The sequence below is a fragment of the Condylura cristata genome, unplaced genomic scaffold (genome assembly GCF_000260355.1).
Source record: "Condylura cristata isolate star-nosed mole 26May11 unplaced genomic scaffold, ConCri1.0 scaffold00006, whole genome shotgun sequence".
In the NCBI taxonomy this organism is placed as follows: domain Eukaryota; kingdom Metazoa; phylum Chordata; class Mammalia; order Eulipotyphla; family Talpidae; genus Condylura; species Condylura cristata.
This window is the reverse complement of record NW_004567107.1, coordinates 29,662,848-29,677,749: the sequence shown is the minus strand read 5'-3', so window position 1 is coordinate 29,677,749 and position 14,902 is coordinate 29,662,848. Positions and strand designations below refer to the sequence as shown.

Genomic DNA, 14,902 nt, shown 5'->3' with positions numbered 1-14,902 from the left:
AAATCTTAAAAAAAAAAAAAAAGTTTTTGTACAGGGCACTCCCTGGTGGTACAATGAGTTAAAGCACAGCACTGTGAAGCTGTCCACAGACACTGCAGCACAAGTTCGATTCCCTGCCAGGGAGCTGACCCACATGGTGTGGCAGACATCTCCCGGCCCACCTGCTGCTCCTCTCAGCACTCTATTTCATTCAGTCTATCTGTTTTGCTCCCCATTCTGTCTCTGGTGAATCTTTTCACTGCCCCTGCATCTATGGCCTGTACCCCAATTCTGTATGAATAAAAAATTAAATCTTTTTAAAAAAAGTTTTTGTACAGTTTAAGCTTTGCTAAATTTAGAAAAATAAGTGTTATAAGGGGCCTCCCTGGCAGCACAGGGGTTAAATCTTGGTATCATCAGGCTATCTACAGCCATTGTGGCCGAATTTGAACCCCGGCCAGGAAGCTAACCTAAAAGACCCTGTAGACTTCTCCTCTCTCACTACCAGCTCCCCTCAGCAATGTATTTCAATCAAGCCGCCTGTCCTGTTCCCTACCCTGACTCTGGTGAATACTCCACCCCTATACATAAGAGCTACATTCTTAAAAGCATAAATAAATAAAAATAAATCTTTCAAAAACAAAAGAAAAAAGTATTATGTACATGCCCTAGAACATTTAAAGTGAATTATTCACATTTATTTTGCACATATTTAGCTTTCATGAGTTGAATGATGAACTGTTACTTCAACTGTACCGGCACAGCTGAATAAAGATGCAGAAAACTAACAGAAACACAAAACTGGAATTAACAATCAACATTCATAATAAAGTCAGTGTAAAAGAACTGTCTTTATCAGCACTTGAATTAACATAAAAACATTCCATGGAAAATAGGATTTGAGGACAAAGGATACTGAGTGTCAATGTCTGCAAACTTCTTAGCAGTATTGCAGACTTTCAAGCAGTGAACTGGTGAGACTCAAGTCAGGGTTTTCAAACTGTACAGAGAACTCAGGCACTATCTGGATTACAGATGGAAGAAGCATATTCTCTTGAAGCAAATATATGATGGGGGAGGGGCAAAGGCAGAAAACTGCCTCTGCAGTTTCTGTTTAGGGTAGAGAAACCTAGAGGGCTGTGGAGGGTAGGGGAACCTGCTGGACTGGAGGCTGGGGGAGGGGCCATGGCACATTCTGTGTACCCCTCCCCTTCGCCCGGGTAGCCATTGTGACGCTTCAGAGCTCTGTGATGTCGGCATGGGATAAAGCCCAGTGCTAGCATTCTCGAGGCTCAGTTGCCTCAGGGAAGCGTGTGATTCAGATCATGGAAATCAGAAATTGGAATGTTTTCTCATTTCTGAAGTGCCATACTGAGTCCTGTCTGAGCTTTCGCTCAGAATCCCTGAATATTGACCCTGACCTCATTTACCAGTGTGGGGTTTGGTTGGTCCTTCTGTTTCTATGCTACTTGGTGATGATTCCATCTTTGTTCAATTGCTGGAAAACCAAGGACAGCAGAAAGGTAAGGGTTCTGGGAATGTCTCCAACAGAGATTACATACTACCCTTTCCATTTCAGTTCCAGCAATTTAAAGTAAGTTTGCTTGGTTCTGGGAAACACCTAAGATGGAAGTCTGACCTGAGGACATGACATCCTGTTCTTAGGGATAGACTAGGTAGGACCAGTGCTCACGGGATGCTCCCAGGCCATCTGGTGAGGTAGAAGTAAGCACTGAGTTTCTGCATTCCCAGGTCAGGACATTTCGTGTCTGGGATCTCTGCAGGACAACACAGGTTCCAACACTTGATCTGGAGTCACATTCCATGTTGGGGTAGCTCAAGCAAATCTTTCTAAAGTTTGAGTTGATCAGGAGAGCAGTGTCCCTGAGCAGAGGCTGCAGCCTGATACAGGATCCAAGATGAAGGATCCTATCCGAGGGAGCACATGCCACTATGGGCTGATGACCCAGAGCAGCAACGTGCACCCCATAGACAAAAGCTTGTGTTTTTCCAAGGAAAAACGGAAATCATTTTATCACTTTTAAAAAGTCAATCAAAAAAGGAATACAAAGTTTGATTAATGAAAACAGAATCTTCTGGTTCTTGGGTAACTATGTCTCAGTTATCTCTAAAGAAGAGCTAGAACTGAGTATTATTCTTTTTTTTTGTTCTCAGAATAGAGCCAAGAGGAGAAGGAAAGGTGGAACAGGTAAGGTTCTGTCTATTCTGACAGGTAAGGTTCTGCCTATGACATCTGAGCTCTCCAAGGGTGATCTTTTCTCTACATTTCAGGAAGTCCCAAATCTGTGAAGTCTGCTTATGTTATAGTCTCTAGAAGCTACTTCTCAGGTGTACCCCCATCTGCCATCCCCGGGATATGATGAAGTAATGGACCTGGCTTATGGCTGTGGCCTGATAGGGCCATAAGGCTTGGTCTCGAGAGTCAGACCTTCTGTGCTTGACTTGCTAAAAGTACTGTGACATCAGGGATAATCTTGATTCCTCTTAGAAGTAACCACTGCCTTAACATTCTTTACAGGGTGGTTTTGACATCACATGAGATCATGTATATCAAAGTCTTTTGTAAATGAAAAAGCAACACACACTTCCTCTACTGATTTTTGAGTATTTCAGTGTCAGACATCCCAAGACCACCCTTGAAGGGATTCCTGCATAAGACCTACTGGGCTTCTGTTTTCCTCACATATAACCCTTTCTCCTGGTTTCCCAGGTTGGAGCTATTACCAGAGTGAAACAGAAGAGACACAGAGGCTGATTGCTATTGTGAAAAGGTGACTCGCCCTCCCCCGATCTCTCTGTAGCATGACCTCGGCCATTCCAGGGATTTAGTGTGGCCGGTCTTAGTCCTGGGAGGGTTGCCTAGAAACAAGTATGGGAATGAAGACCATGGGTCAGGGCATGGTGCACATCAAGAAGTGAGAGAGTGGGGTAAGTGAAGGAGAGATGTTAGGTGGTTCCATACCTGCCAGGCAATGGGGTCATCCTTTCATGGTTCTGGTCCTGGCTGCAGCTTTGAACAACTCCTGTCTCCTGCAGCCCCCTGGGTCAGCAACATGATACCACCCGCTTTCGCCAGCTATTGTGTCCAGACCCCTTCTGTGATGTGTGTAATAGAGCAACTGCTGAGATCAACCACCTGCTGTTCCCAGATGCCCTGGAAGATGCTACTCCTCCCCACTCTTCTTGGGCCTCCACAGCTCCCATGACTGAGTCGTCATTCACAAGGTCCACTCGCTTCCCAGAAGCTCCTCCTGGAGACCAAATGCCAGTCTCTCAGCTTCTACCTTCCCCACCACCTCTCTCTGTTCCCTCACCTAATCCACTGACCCCTTTAGATGACTTTTTTGCAAAACCAATGGGTTATAGTCTCTCGCCAGAGCCTTTCTGTTCACTGGGCCCTGAATTCCCAGCAGGCCATTCTTCACCTGGACACCTTGCATTTACTCATATACCCCAATATGACACTCAGAGAGTAGATGCTTTGCTCCAACCAGAGACCCCTTTAGCTCTAAACAACATCTTCTCAATTGATCCCACCCTTTCTCAAGGTATCAATACCTTACCAAATATGCCACGACCAATGACTCCTGATGACTCATATGCTTGTCATCATGGACCACCAACAGTGTCTGTTTCACAATCAGGAGGTGGCACATTAACTGTGACTCAATCTAAAGCAATTTCCATCCTATTCAAGTCTGTCCCGGAGACCTCACCTTCAAATAGCCCACCAGGAATTTCTGTTTCAACAATCAGAGGCATTGAGCACAGAAGCTTGTCAATTACAGAATACTACTGGTGGCAGGCTCAGGCCACAGACTGGTTACCTTCCACCATGTCACGTGATTCCAATCAAGAGTTTCTTACCCTTCACTCTTCAGAGACCGCATTTGCGGGAGACCCTGCTGCTCATTTTATAGAGCCTGGTAACCTTTCCTTTCTCAGTCCTGATGTTTTGGCACTCCTGGAGAAACAAGTACAAAGGCGAAGCAATTTCCTGATGTGGAAAGAAAAGGAAAAGAAAAGGTATTCTCTTCCAAAACCTCTTAGGCCAGGGTACCAACTAAAAACTTCAGGGGAAATGTTAGTGTCAACTGTTGATAAGGATGATGCAGTAGTCACCCTTCCTTTTTGGAGCAGCAAAGGTAAACCTCAGGAGCTACAGATGTATGAACAGACCTCACATCTTAAATATCTGGAGGACCATTTACAGAAAAAGCGCATCCAGCTCTTCTGGGGTCTCCCATCTCTGCACAGCGAGTCCTTGCCCTCTGCTATCCATGTCTCGGGTGACTCTCCCTCTGTTTTCATTTTCAATAGGGTCCCCAATGCCTCCACATGTCAGGAATCCTCAGTGCCTGTACAGGTCCCCTCTCTTGGCTTGTCTGAATCCCAGGCCCCAACATTGTCTAAATCTCTGCCACAATCCCCGCCCATGCCTGAGGTTCAGCCACAAGCCCACTTGTCATTCCCAATCACAGCCCAAACATCTGGTCCTTCACAACAGATTAGGATCTGTGGAGTGTTTTTCCATAGACCCCAGAATGAACCAGATTCTCTCAACTCTTCTGATATTGACCGCCTGGAATGGCACCTGTTGCAGAAGCAACAAGAAAACATGTGGGGTTTACCTGCTCTTGTCCAATGTTCTCACAAAGACTTTTGTTCTTCACCTCCCATTTCTCCTCAGCACCGGGCTACTCATGTCCATGAATCAATCTCCATTCTTCCTGGAGAGTTTTCTCTTAGTGATGAAATTCGGGGTAAACTAGAATATCACCTTCGAAAGAGGCTTATCCAACACCGTTGGGGCCTACCTCATAGGATTGTTCATTCGATGTCATTATTGATGCCTCCAGAAGGCCTGTCACAGACATCTGAATTGGAGAGCACTCAGACTCCTTCTAGGACCACTGTGCTTAAGGGTCAGAGTAGCAAAACTCTCAGTTTTGGACTGAGTCATTCTGGAAGCTACCATGAGAGTAAGAGGTCAGGATCCTTTCAATTAGAGAAAGATGTAGGGAAGCATCAGGGACATATTGCACAAAAAGGCTCAAAAGATGATCCTTTGAACTCTTCAGAAGAGCATCTGGGGGACGACTCTGAGAACAACCAAAACGGTCATGGGGTGAGTTTGTCAGGCAAAGACTCAAGGGCCTCAGAGGGGACTCTACATCAGAACGAGCTGGAAAATGTCCTGAAAGTACATTTGAGCAAGAAGTTTGAGGAAATTAATGAGGGTCGGCTCCCTAACACTGTGCGAAGTTCACTGCACATTGACGAGCAGATGCTGCAGTATTCTGAGGAACCCCATAGTCCAGTAGGGCAGGACAGTTTGTCTTCATCGGTGGCCCAGGACTACTCCCTCAATACCTCCCGGCAGCTCTCCTTCATGCACTCCAGTGCACAGCAGCTACTGGAAACCCATATTAAGAGGTTTCGCCTGAGGATGCTATGGGGCCTTCCCTCCAAAGTCGTCGAATCCATAGAGATCTTTAAATGGAGAGACAATGCTTCCCTTTCTGAAGATCCCTCCTCAACCAAGGTGACTATTCAGGACGACTCCAAATCTGGGGGCTTTAAGTCCATCAGAGGAAAATCAAAATTTGACAGGAATCAGGGGCTGAGCAATGTAGGTCCTGTGCGAGAGCATCCTGTCTCTGCTACCTCACATGTAGGCAGAGAAAGAAAAGGGATTCTAAGACACCCACCCTCTGCTATCAACCATGGACTTGCAGAGAGTGTTCAGAAAAGCGTGTGTGGTAGACCCAGTCTTGTGCCTGTCAAACGCAGCCTCCCAGGCAAATCAAGTCAGGTTCCGTGTCCCCCAGGCCTGAGGTGTGCCCGCCCTATGCTGCCTGCGGGGCAGGCTGTGGCTACACGGGACCCCAAGGCTGAGAGGATGAGTTTCAGCAACAGAACAGAAATGCTGCAGGGCAAAGAGAGGCGCAAGAACTTAGAAATGCTTTCCAAAGCCCATATGTCCAGGGAGATATTCAGGGCTGAGGAACTTGATGCTCCTGAGTCAAAATCCAGTGACATTTTGGTAACCAACGAGCCAGGGCACTCTCAAACAGCCACTATGAATGAGAGTCTAGTGGAAACTACTGTGACTACTAAAAGGCCCCCACAAGTAGCAGGTACCCAACATCCTAAATCATCAGACCTAAAAAAAAAGCTTTTTAATAAGTTAAAATTTATACGGGGGAGTGTGGATCCCAGAACTGTCCCAGTTCAGCCCAGTGACATACCTCTTTCTTCAGATAACTTGACCCTAAAGTCTTCACTGACTCATGCCCAGAACATCTCCAGTGGGGACATAGGGGCTTCGAAGGTGATGCAAGCCCACCTCGTGGACCCTGGGATCAACATGGGGAAGCGGCAGGTCTTTGAGAATGTTTTCATGTGCCAGGATCAAAATTCCCCAGCAGCTGCCAAGAAAGAGAGTCTTGTGGGCCCCAACAGAGATGAGATTGGTGGAGGGGATGCTAGTCCTGGGTCATCCCCACATCAAAGTCAAAGCCTTCCTACTCAGAACATAGCACTGGAGGAGGTACAATGTAGCAAGATCCCCCAAACCCTCTCTCAAAAGGGACAACCTCCTCCTGAAAACTTTTTCAGAAAGAAAATGAAGCACTTTTTGCAATGGATTCATCCTGGGATGACAGGAAAGTGGCAAGAAAATTCCCAGGAGAAGGGCAGCCCCCTATCATCCTTGCCCAGCAGAGGTCTGCTTAAAAGTAGAGTTCCCTTTATTGGGGTGACAGGACCTCATAAATTCAGGATAGACACTGGAAAATTCCAGGAGAGCCTTGGATATCATGAAGCCCTTCATTTGCCAGTGCAGACCTGGGCAGTGCCTATTCACCGACATCATTTTAACCACAGGGGTCACAGGTGTAAATTGACACAATCCATGTCCTGCTGCCAGGGAGCTGTCATTGCTGGCCAGACTCTTCCTATAGGTATTAGATCAGAGCGAATGATGGCTGACCACATAAAGCTGTGTCATTCAGGGATCAGGTATTGTGTGAGAAGAATCCCCTATCCATACCCTATGTGGTATGTGTACCACACCTAAATCCCAACTGCAGGCCCCAATCTGGCCAGGGTTCTCCAACTTCTCTCATTAATGTTGAAGGCACTGTGTTCAGAAAGCTGTCTGAACTTATTAATCAGAAAATGCTTCTCCAGCATTTCCAGGGAAAAAAATTTTGCACCCCTAAATAATTCCTTCCGTGCTTTACAAAATTGTTTATCCCTAATGTTTATGTAATAGTAAACTTTTATGTTTCTTGGATATGGGGTTTGGGTAACTCAGGGTTGTGCTGAAAGAATGGGGTTAGTTCTGTCTTACAAATTGTCTCCTTTGGTTTCCAAACAATGCCCACTCCCTTGGAACTTTTGCTGAGAAATAAAAATTATGTGTCTTTGGCCCCAAATTTTTCTTCCTTGATGTTTGAGGACAACTGTCTCCTGCCTCATGGTTTAGTCTTGAGGGAAATTATTACTATGCCAGCCCACACCTTCTTCTCCATTTTATGCTCTCTGGCCTCTAGAGAATTATGGAAGACAGGTCTTCTAGATACAAAGAGTCAAGGACAGGGTTATTTTTAAATGAAGTAACAGGAAGTTGGAAACAATGGCTTCATTCTGTTTTAGAGCCAGTGACCAGAGGTCCTCACAGGTGTTGGGTGAATCCTGAAAATGGGGGTGTTTGGAGGTGGGTGTTTCTACAGAGGATCCTGAGGAGCTAGATCTCAGGGTTCATCATGATGAACTTGCTGGGGCAGGGTCTAGAAACAGCATAGATGTTGTGTAAGAATCAGTCAAGTGGCTCATGTTCAATATAGTTGAACCTGCCACTGGAAAGAAAAGAACTGCTATGGGAAAGGACATCCTGAAGAATTGGTTCTCTCCCCCGGTATTTCTTCAAGCTGCCAGGAGTAATAACATTTCTGCCGAGTGCAAGAAAGCATCACATAACTGTCAGTTATGTGAATATTGACCAGGGAGCCCTCCCTCCCATGGTAAACTAAAACTGAAAGTCAAAAAAGATGCTTTAAATTAAGCGGGGAGTAAGAAACAGAGGGTAAGCCAGACTCTGCTGGTGAAACAGTTTTATGCCCCAATATACCCCATGGTCATCATGTCGTGATCCTATCATGCTCCCCAATAGTCTGACCCAGGCACCACCTCTCTGAGGCTGAGCCCAGTATTGTGCATCATCCTGATGCCTTTTGGGAGCAGAGTTTATGGGTTCTCTCAGTATTAATGCAGTATCTGCAGGGACGTCATCAGGCAGGCATCCTCATGGGGCAGGCATCTTTGTGCCTTCTTTCTATCCACATTTGCTGGCAATATACATGATCCCACTGTTAGTTTGTATAGCTCACCTACTAGGATGGAGGTAGCAACCTCAATGCACATTGCCTTGGGGGAGTCATGGTACATCTTATCTATGTGTCCCACCATACTTGCTGGTCTGAGTCAGGTACAGCTTCAGACTGTACCAGAGAAACAGATATTTGGGCACTCTCCAATGTCCCCAAGACAGTGCTCTATGGCCATTGGTGCACACATACTCTTATAAGAGGGGTATGTTGGAAAATCTATTGTATTTTACAGACTGGTATTCAAAAGTAGTATGGATTTCCTAGAAGGTACTTGAGGTTGTTTTTCCAGAAAGCCTTGTGGTAGTGTTTTCAACAAACATACAACAGTAGCAAAACAAAAACCTATCCACTTCAGCTTCTTAATTTAATACTGCTTCCACTTGATCAGTGATATAAGACTGATTATAATGATAATGTCTGAAGTTTATGGTGAGAGAAAGAATTTTGATTTTCATTAGCTAGTGGTACTTCAAGACTATGCACTGGACTTAAGACATAACTGGTGACCAGGAGACCCTGAAGTTACCTGGGCAGAGAATATGAAGTACTGAGGCAGTGAGCTTTTCAAACATTCATGTGAATAGGCCAGTTAATAACCCAGACTCCCAGTTGTTTCATCGTATCATATTAGAGTCCTTTAATTTGATTCTAGACCCATGACTGCCACTCTTTATAACTTACTACTAAGAACATTTCTCATTAAAGATTCTGACAATTTTACATTTTGACCTTATTCTTGGGTTCTTCAGGACATATAACCCCTTGTTAAATTTTCAACTTCAGTTTATTTTATAATATCTACCCACCAAGCTGTTGACCTTACTTCCTCCTCCAAGTTAGATTTAGCCTACCAAATTTGGTAGCACATATTTAAAGAGATCCACTATAATGGGTCCTATCCAATCTCTCTTAATGCTTTCTGTCTGACAAAAACCCTCATCATTCTGCCTTTTCCAGAAATGCTTTCCTGAAAATGACCTACTACTACTGTAGTAAATCTCACAATTGGGTCTTTTGATACCATGATACATTCATCTCCATTAGTACTTAGAAAGAAATTAAAAAGAATCATTCCACAATTATTTCATGCTTACTAAGATGGGAACAAAGCAAACAGAAATAAGTTACTGTCTTTCTAGTGCATTCTCTCTGGTGCTACTCAAATCTTACTTTCCTCACCTTTATCCCCTTTGCTCAAATGAAATGTTGGAATACCGTTTTCATATCATGAGATGGTTTCCAGCTACCTTTTTATCAGAGGCATCCCAAAACAAATTCCTATTCCCCTCTTCTTCCTGTTACATAGTTTCTCAACCCATAATAAAGGAATTATGCTTCTGAAATTGCCTTATTCAGAACAGACTCTAGATGGAGTCCTTGACAGGTACTCTTTGCCCCTTTCTTCTCCTTATGTGGCATTTGTTATCTTTACTTTTTACAAGTTTCCAATCAAGTGTTTAAACATATACAAGATCACACGGAAAAACCTAACTTCATAAGTATACCTGGAACAACTTCACAATTATGAACTGGCAGGTATGATACAGTTCATATTTTACACTATGTTTAAAGTATAGATGTCCACATAAATGTCTTGCAATTCAACTCTTATACATGTGCTCTCGGTCAGTCTAAATGTTCTACCATTTCTTTGATATTTGTAAATTGTGAAATGAACCTATTCCACAAAGAGGGAGCACTGGTGATGAAAGAATGAGCCTTAGAAGAGCTGACACACACTTGTGCTCTTTGAGTCAACTGAGGACTCATTTGAATCTTTCCCTCAACACTACATATAAAGTCATCTTACTGAGAATATTTACACAAGACTGTTGTTACTGTATTATGGAAAATTTAAGAAGTAGTAACTGTACATGTTGTTAAAGATAGTGCATGTCTTCAAATATTTAGGAAAACATGGCTTTCCAATTACTTTTTAAAAATGAATCATTGTATTTTCAGTAAAACACAGTAGATCAACCTCTTGGTATTCTCCTCTCCTTTCCAAAATTCCATTAAAAGATTAGATAAAAGGATATTCAAAATCATTCAACAGGGAGGTGAAATCAAAACCACTGTGAGATGGCACATCATACACAAGGGTGGCTAAAAGAAAACAATGTGCTAGAGAGAAGGTGAAGAAGTAGGAACCCTCACATTGCTGGTGGGAAAGAAAAATGGTACAGCTGTTCTGAGAAACTACTTGGAAGCACCTCAAAAAGTTAAACATGGACTTAGGCTATGACCCAGAGATTCCACCTCTCGATCTATACTCGAGAGAGATGAAAACATGTTTTCATACACAAGCTTGTAAATAAATGTTCCTAGCACTACTACTTGTAATAGTTGAAAGATGGAAACAACACACACATTTATCCACCAAAGAATGGGTAAGTAAAATATGCTCTAGTTCCATAAGTAATGTAACATGCTTTGGCAATAGAAACTACTGATCTCGGCTGCGTATGAATGGACCCTAGACACATGCACAGTGAGAGAAGCCGGTGACAAGTGACCATACATTATTGTACTGATGAAATGGCCAGAACATGGAACTCTCCAAAGACCAAGTAGATGAGGGGTTGCACTGCAGTGGGGAATGAAAAAAAAAAAGGGATGATAGTTTACTGGGTTTCCTTTCATTTAATGAAAATGATTTAGAATTGACCGTGGTGATAGTATGTGTGTGTGTGAGTATACTAAAAGTTATGGGATTATATACTTTAGATGGATGAAATGTATAGTATGTGAACTTTCTTCATAAAACTGTTAAAACAAAAATTTGAAAAGATTAAGCACTTGATGACGAGAGGATACAACAGTGATGACAACACATTTTTGCAAGATGGAAACCCACGCGGAGTCATAATTGCTAGTGGAGCTGGCCAACCAATTCAAGCCATGCAATCTCAGGAAATGAATGACCACCTTTCTGGAGACACCAGATATGATATTAGGATTCATATGTTGAATTTTTTGTTTTTTATATAGTATGTACATTAAATTTCTTAATAGCCTTTTCTGGAATTTTGTAAAACTCTTAAAATACTTGCATGCCCCATATATACAATTGATCCCAGGTTTCTTGCCTGAACAGAACCTGAGACAACAGTTTTAGAGTTGGCATTGCAAACATCCATGGTCTGCATAGGGCGGTGGGTATCAAATGCAGAGATCTCAAAGGCGAGGTAACATTAAGAACAATAATCAATGGCTCATGCAAAAAGGATTTGAGAAATATGTGGAAAAGTGGCAGGGATGGTAAACAGGTACATACCCTTTGTTTAGATTTACCAATTAACACTTGCTCCACTATTTAAAATCTGTTTCCTTTGTTTGTCTCCTTCCCTATCTTCCTTTTTTGTCTGCATTCATTTCCAGATGTTTAAGAAAAATATTTCATGAATTTTGATGTTTAAGAAAAATATTTCATGAATTTTATACATTTCCTTGAATATTTGTGAATTTCTTGAGAAAAAGAACATTTTCTCACATACTCTCAGTACAGTTATCTCCTTCAGTAAATTTTAATTGACACATTGACTCAAAACTAATCTCTCATTCCATTTTTGCCATTTTATTAACAAATGTCCTTTATGACTTTTTTCCCCAAACTATTTCAAATGGCTCACTGTGGGCCTTTTAAAAAAAAAAAAAAGCCTTAATTATGGATTTAGTCATAATAACATTTTGCAATCACTTGTCATGTTCTTTGGTTTCCACTTGCCAGGATCAGTATCTCTGCCTTTCTGGTTTATGACCAGATGATTTTTATAGAATACATCTGATGTACCATTTTTATATGACCCTTCTTACTTGGACATCTTTTGGTGGCACTTATTAAAACTTTTAAGGATGATTTTATTGTTGTGAGTCCTACAGGCTGTAGGTACAGTTAGGACCAAGTTGTTATATACAACTTGTATGTGGGAAAGATTTTCTGAATAAATTCTTACTTCAATCAAGGTAAGGAATGAGAGAAGGGGTGTGCCTGATGAGTAGCTTTCTTTTGGGTAGTATCTGGGGAAGTTATGGGTTCAAATGACAGCACTGAAAGAATCTATCATTACTGATAGGCCCTCCCCAAGTGGGAGGGAAGTGATTAGGTGGTGTGGCCAAGAATGATTAATCAGACTCAGGCTGAGAACATAGAGAAACAAACCAAGAAAATGATACAGGACTTCACTCATGTTCATACAATGAATAACCAAGTTTAAATCTTTTAACTACTAAATGACTAAGTAGGATGGGCTGATGAAATAAATATATATCACTATCTTGATAAAATTTTTCAAAACTAAAGAGATCCTCAAATTATTTGGGTGGAATGTCATAAGAGTATACATGTGATTCAAAACAAAGAAGAAAAGGAAAAGCACCATACCTGAAAAGATTCATTTTTATACTTGTGCTCATTAGAAGTTATGCTAAAGAGAATCCCTACTGCCTAAATCAAATGAGTTTGGTCTTGCAAGTACAAAACAGCACAATTGAATTTTATGTTGGTAAAATAAAGACTTAGGCTCTCCCTGGTGGCACAGGGGGTTAAAGGACAGCACTGTAAGCTGGCCACAGCCACTTCAGTGAGAGTTGGATCCCCAGACTGGAGGTGACCCAGATGGCATGGCTGACTTCTCCTGACCCGCCTGCTGCTCCCCTCAGCAGTGCACTTCCTCCATCTGCCTGTTTTGCTCCCTACTCTGTCTCTGGTGAAACCTTTCACTGCCCCTGCACCTCTGACTTGTATCCCAGTGTTATATGAATAAATCTTAAAAAAAATTAAAGACAGTATTTTTTACGAGAGGGGGTAATTGAGATAACAGCAGGATGAGACACTGTGTGGATGGAAGTGATGAGATCTGAGAATAGGGGCTAAATAGCCCTACAAGGATTTTGGGAAAAGAGAATTGCTAAAGATTTTAAGCTGCTTATCATGAGTCCAGGGGTATGCCATGACCTTGTTTCCCTCTTTTTTGTTTTTTGTGATCACTGGTACTAGCTCTCTGCTCTCTCATGCTATTATTTGGTGAACTGGGATTCTTACTGAGAAGAGATAGGAAGGATGGGGAGCCTTTGGCTCTATTATTTCATACAAATAAAATACACATTATTTATGAGAGAAGTTGTAGTTGAGGACAGAATAGATCTTGGGGCTATAAATCCTGTGCACATCAGACTTTCAAAGATGAAGTGTGGTCAAAGGGAGATCACCAAGGGCCTCATTATAGGTGGGTAATGGGGAATAAAAAAATTTGAAGGAATGACATTGAAGGGTATGTCTGGGATATCTAAAGGACTCTTGAAGGCTGGAAAGACATGATGGGGTGGATGGTGGAGGAAGGGTTTTGGGTCCATCTCTCATGGACTGTCCCCACTTCCATGATCAGGAACCTTGTTACCTGTGCCAAAGCTCTGTGATGTGGACTTGGAACTCTAGAATGTGCACTATCATTACCAAGGTGACTGAGATGGCCATGGACTTCTAATGATGGGGGCCACCTTCCTTGTTTGAGGAGTATCAATGCTTTATGGCTGATCTCCAGTTTGTCTTCCTAGGTATTCCCATCCTTGCCTTTGTGTGTGGGGTGGGGGTTCTCCTTCTGTTACTGTGCTACCTAAAGAGGAATCCTAGTTGCTCATTATTTTGGAAAAAGAGAGATATCAATCAGGTAATTAAAAAAGAGTCCCTCAGATATACCAAATCTTTCAAATATGTGCATTCAATGCTTTCTATCTCTTACTTCTAAGAATTGCTTTCTGTACCTCAGAAATGTTTATGTTTGTATTTTCACTTTCACTAAGGTTATCTTTAACCAATGTGTTAGTGGTATATTATTTTCCAAATATTTTTGGATTTTCTAGCTATCTTTATGTAACTAATTTTTAATGTCATACCATTATGTTGCAAAAACATAATTTACATGGCTTCTATTATTTATTATTTGTTAAGGCATTTTTTGGCTCAGAATATAATCAATCTTAGCAAATATTTTATGTGAGCTTAAGAAGAATATGTATTTCTGTTGTTAAATAAAATTTTAAATTAATGTAAAGTTGCTTGACGGTACTATCCAGAGTAACTCTATAGATATATCCTTACAACTTTGGTGTAATGTATCTGTCCATTTCTGATAGAAACATTTTGAAAGTAGATTCAGTAAAAGTAGATTCATCTATTTGTCCTTGCATTTCTACCAATTTTTGCTTTACATATTTGTTAGCTTAGTAAGAATTATTGTTTCTTAATGGAGAACTGACCACTTTGTTGTTACCTAATGCCTAACTTTAGTTCTGACAAATCAATGTATTCTATCCTACTCTTTGTCTGAAATTAATGAGGTCACTCTTATTTCCTTTTGGTTGGTGTAAACATAGTACATTTCTCACCACTTCTTTACTTTTACTCTATCTGCATTTTCATATTTAATGTTTTTTTTCACACCAAAGATAATCTCATTTTTATTTTTTATTCAACTCTAACAGCCTCTTTTAATTGGTGAATTTTG

The 14,902-nt window shown here is 41.8% G+C and overlaps 2 protein-coding genes and 1 pseudogene across 2 annotated transcripts in view; 2 read left to right on the top strand and 1 right to left on the bottom strand.

The window, feature by feature from the left end:
- LOC101626547 overlaps positions 1–1,805 on the bottom strand; it is a 36,098-nt pseudogene extending 34,293 nt beyond the window's left edge.
- A 1,226-nt stretch (positions 1,806–3,031) lies between these two features.
- Positions 3,032–3,920, top strand: LOC101626305 (putative spermatogenesis-associated protein 31D4; the record flags this gene model as incomplete). The annotated part of the gene is made up of 2 exons (XM_004677985.1): positions 3,032–3,661; positions 3,789–3,920. Coding segments are annotated over 2 exons (762 nt in total), but the record flags the coding sequence as incomplete, so codon positions are not given.
- A 161-nt stretch (positions 3,921–4,081) lies between these two features.
- Positions 4,082–14,902, top strand: part of SPATA31D1 (SPATA31 subfamily D, member 1) — a 66,228-nt gene continuing 55,407 nt past the window's right edge. Inside the window, exon 1 of the mRNA XM_012721246.1 lies at positions 4,082–7,023. Within this exon, the coding sequence (XP_012576700.1) occupies positions 4,082–7,023 (2,942 nt within the window). The remainder of the gene's footprint in view (positions 7,024–14,902) is intronic.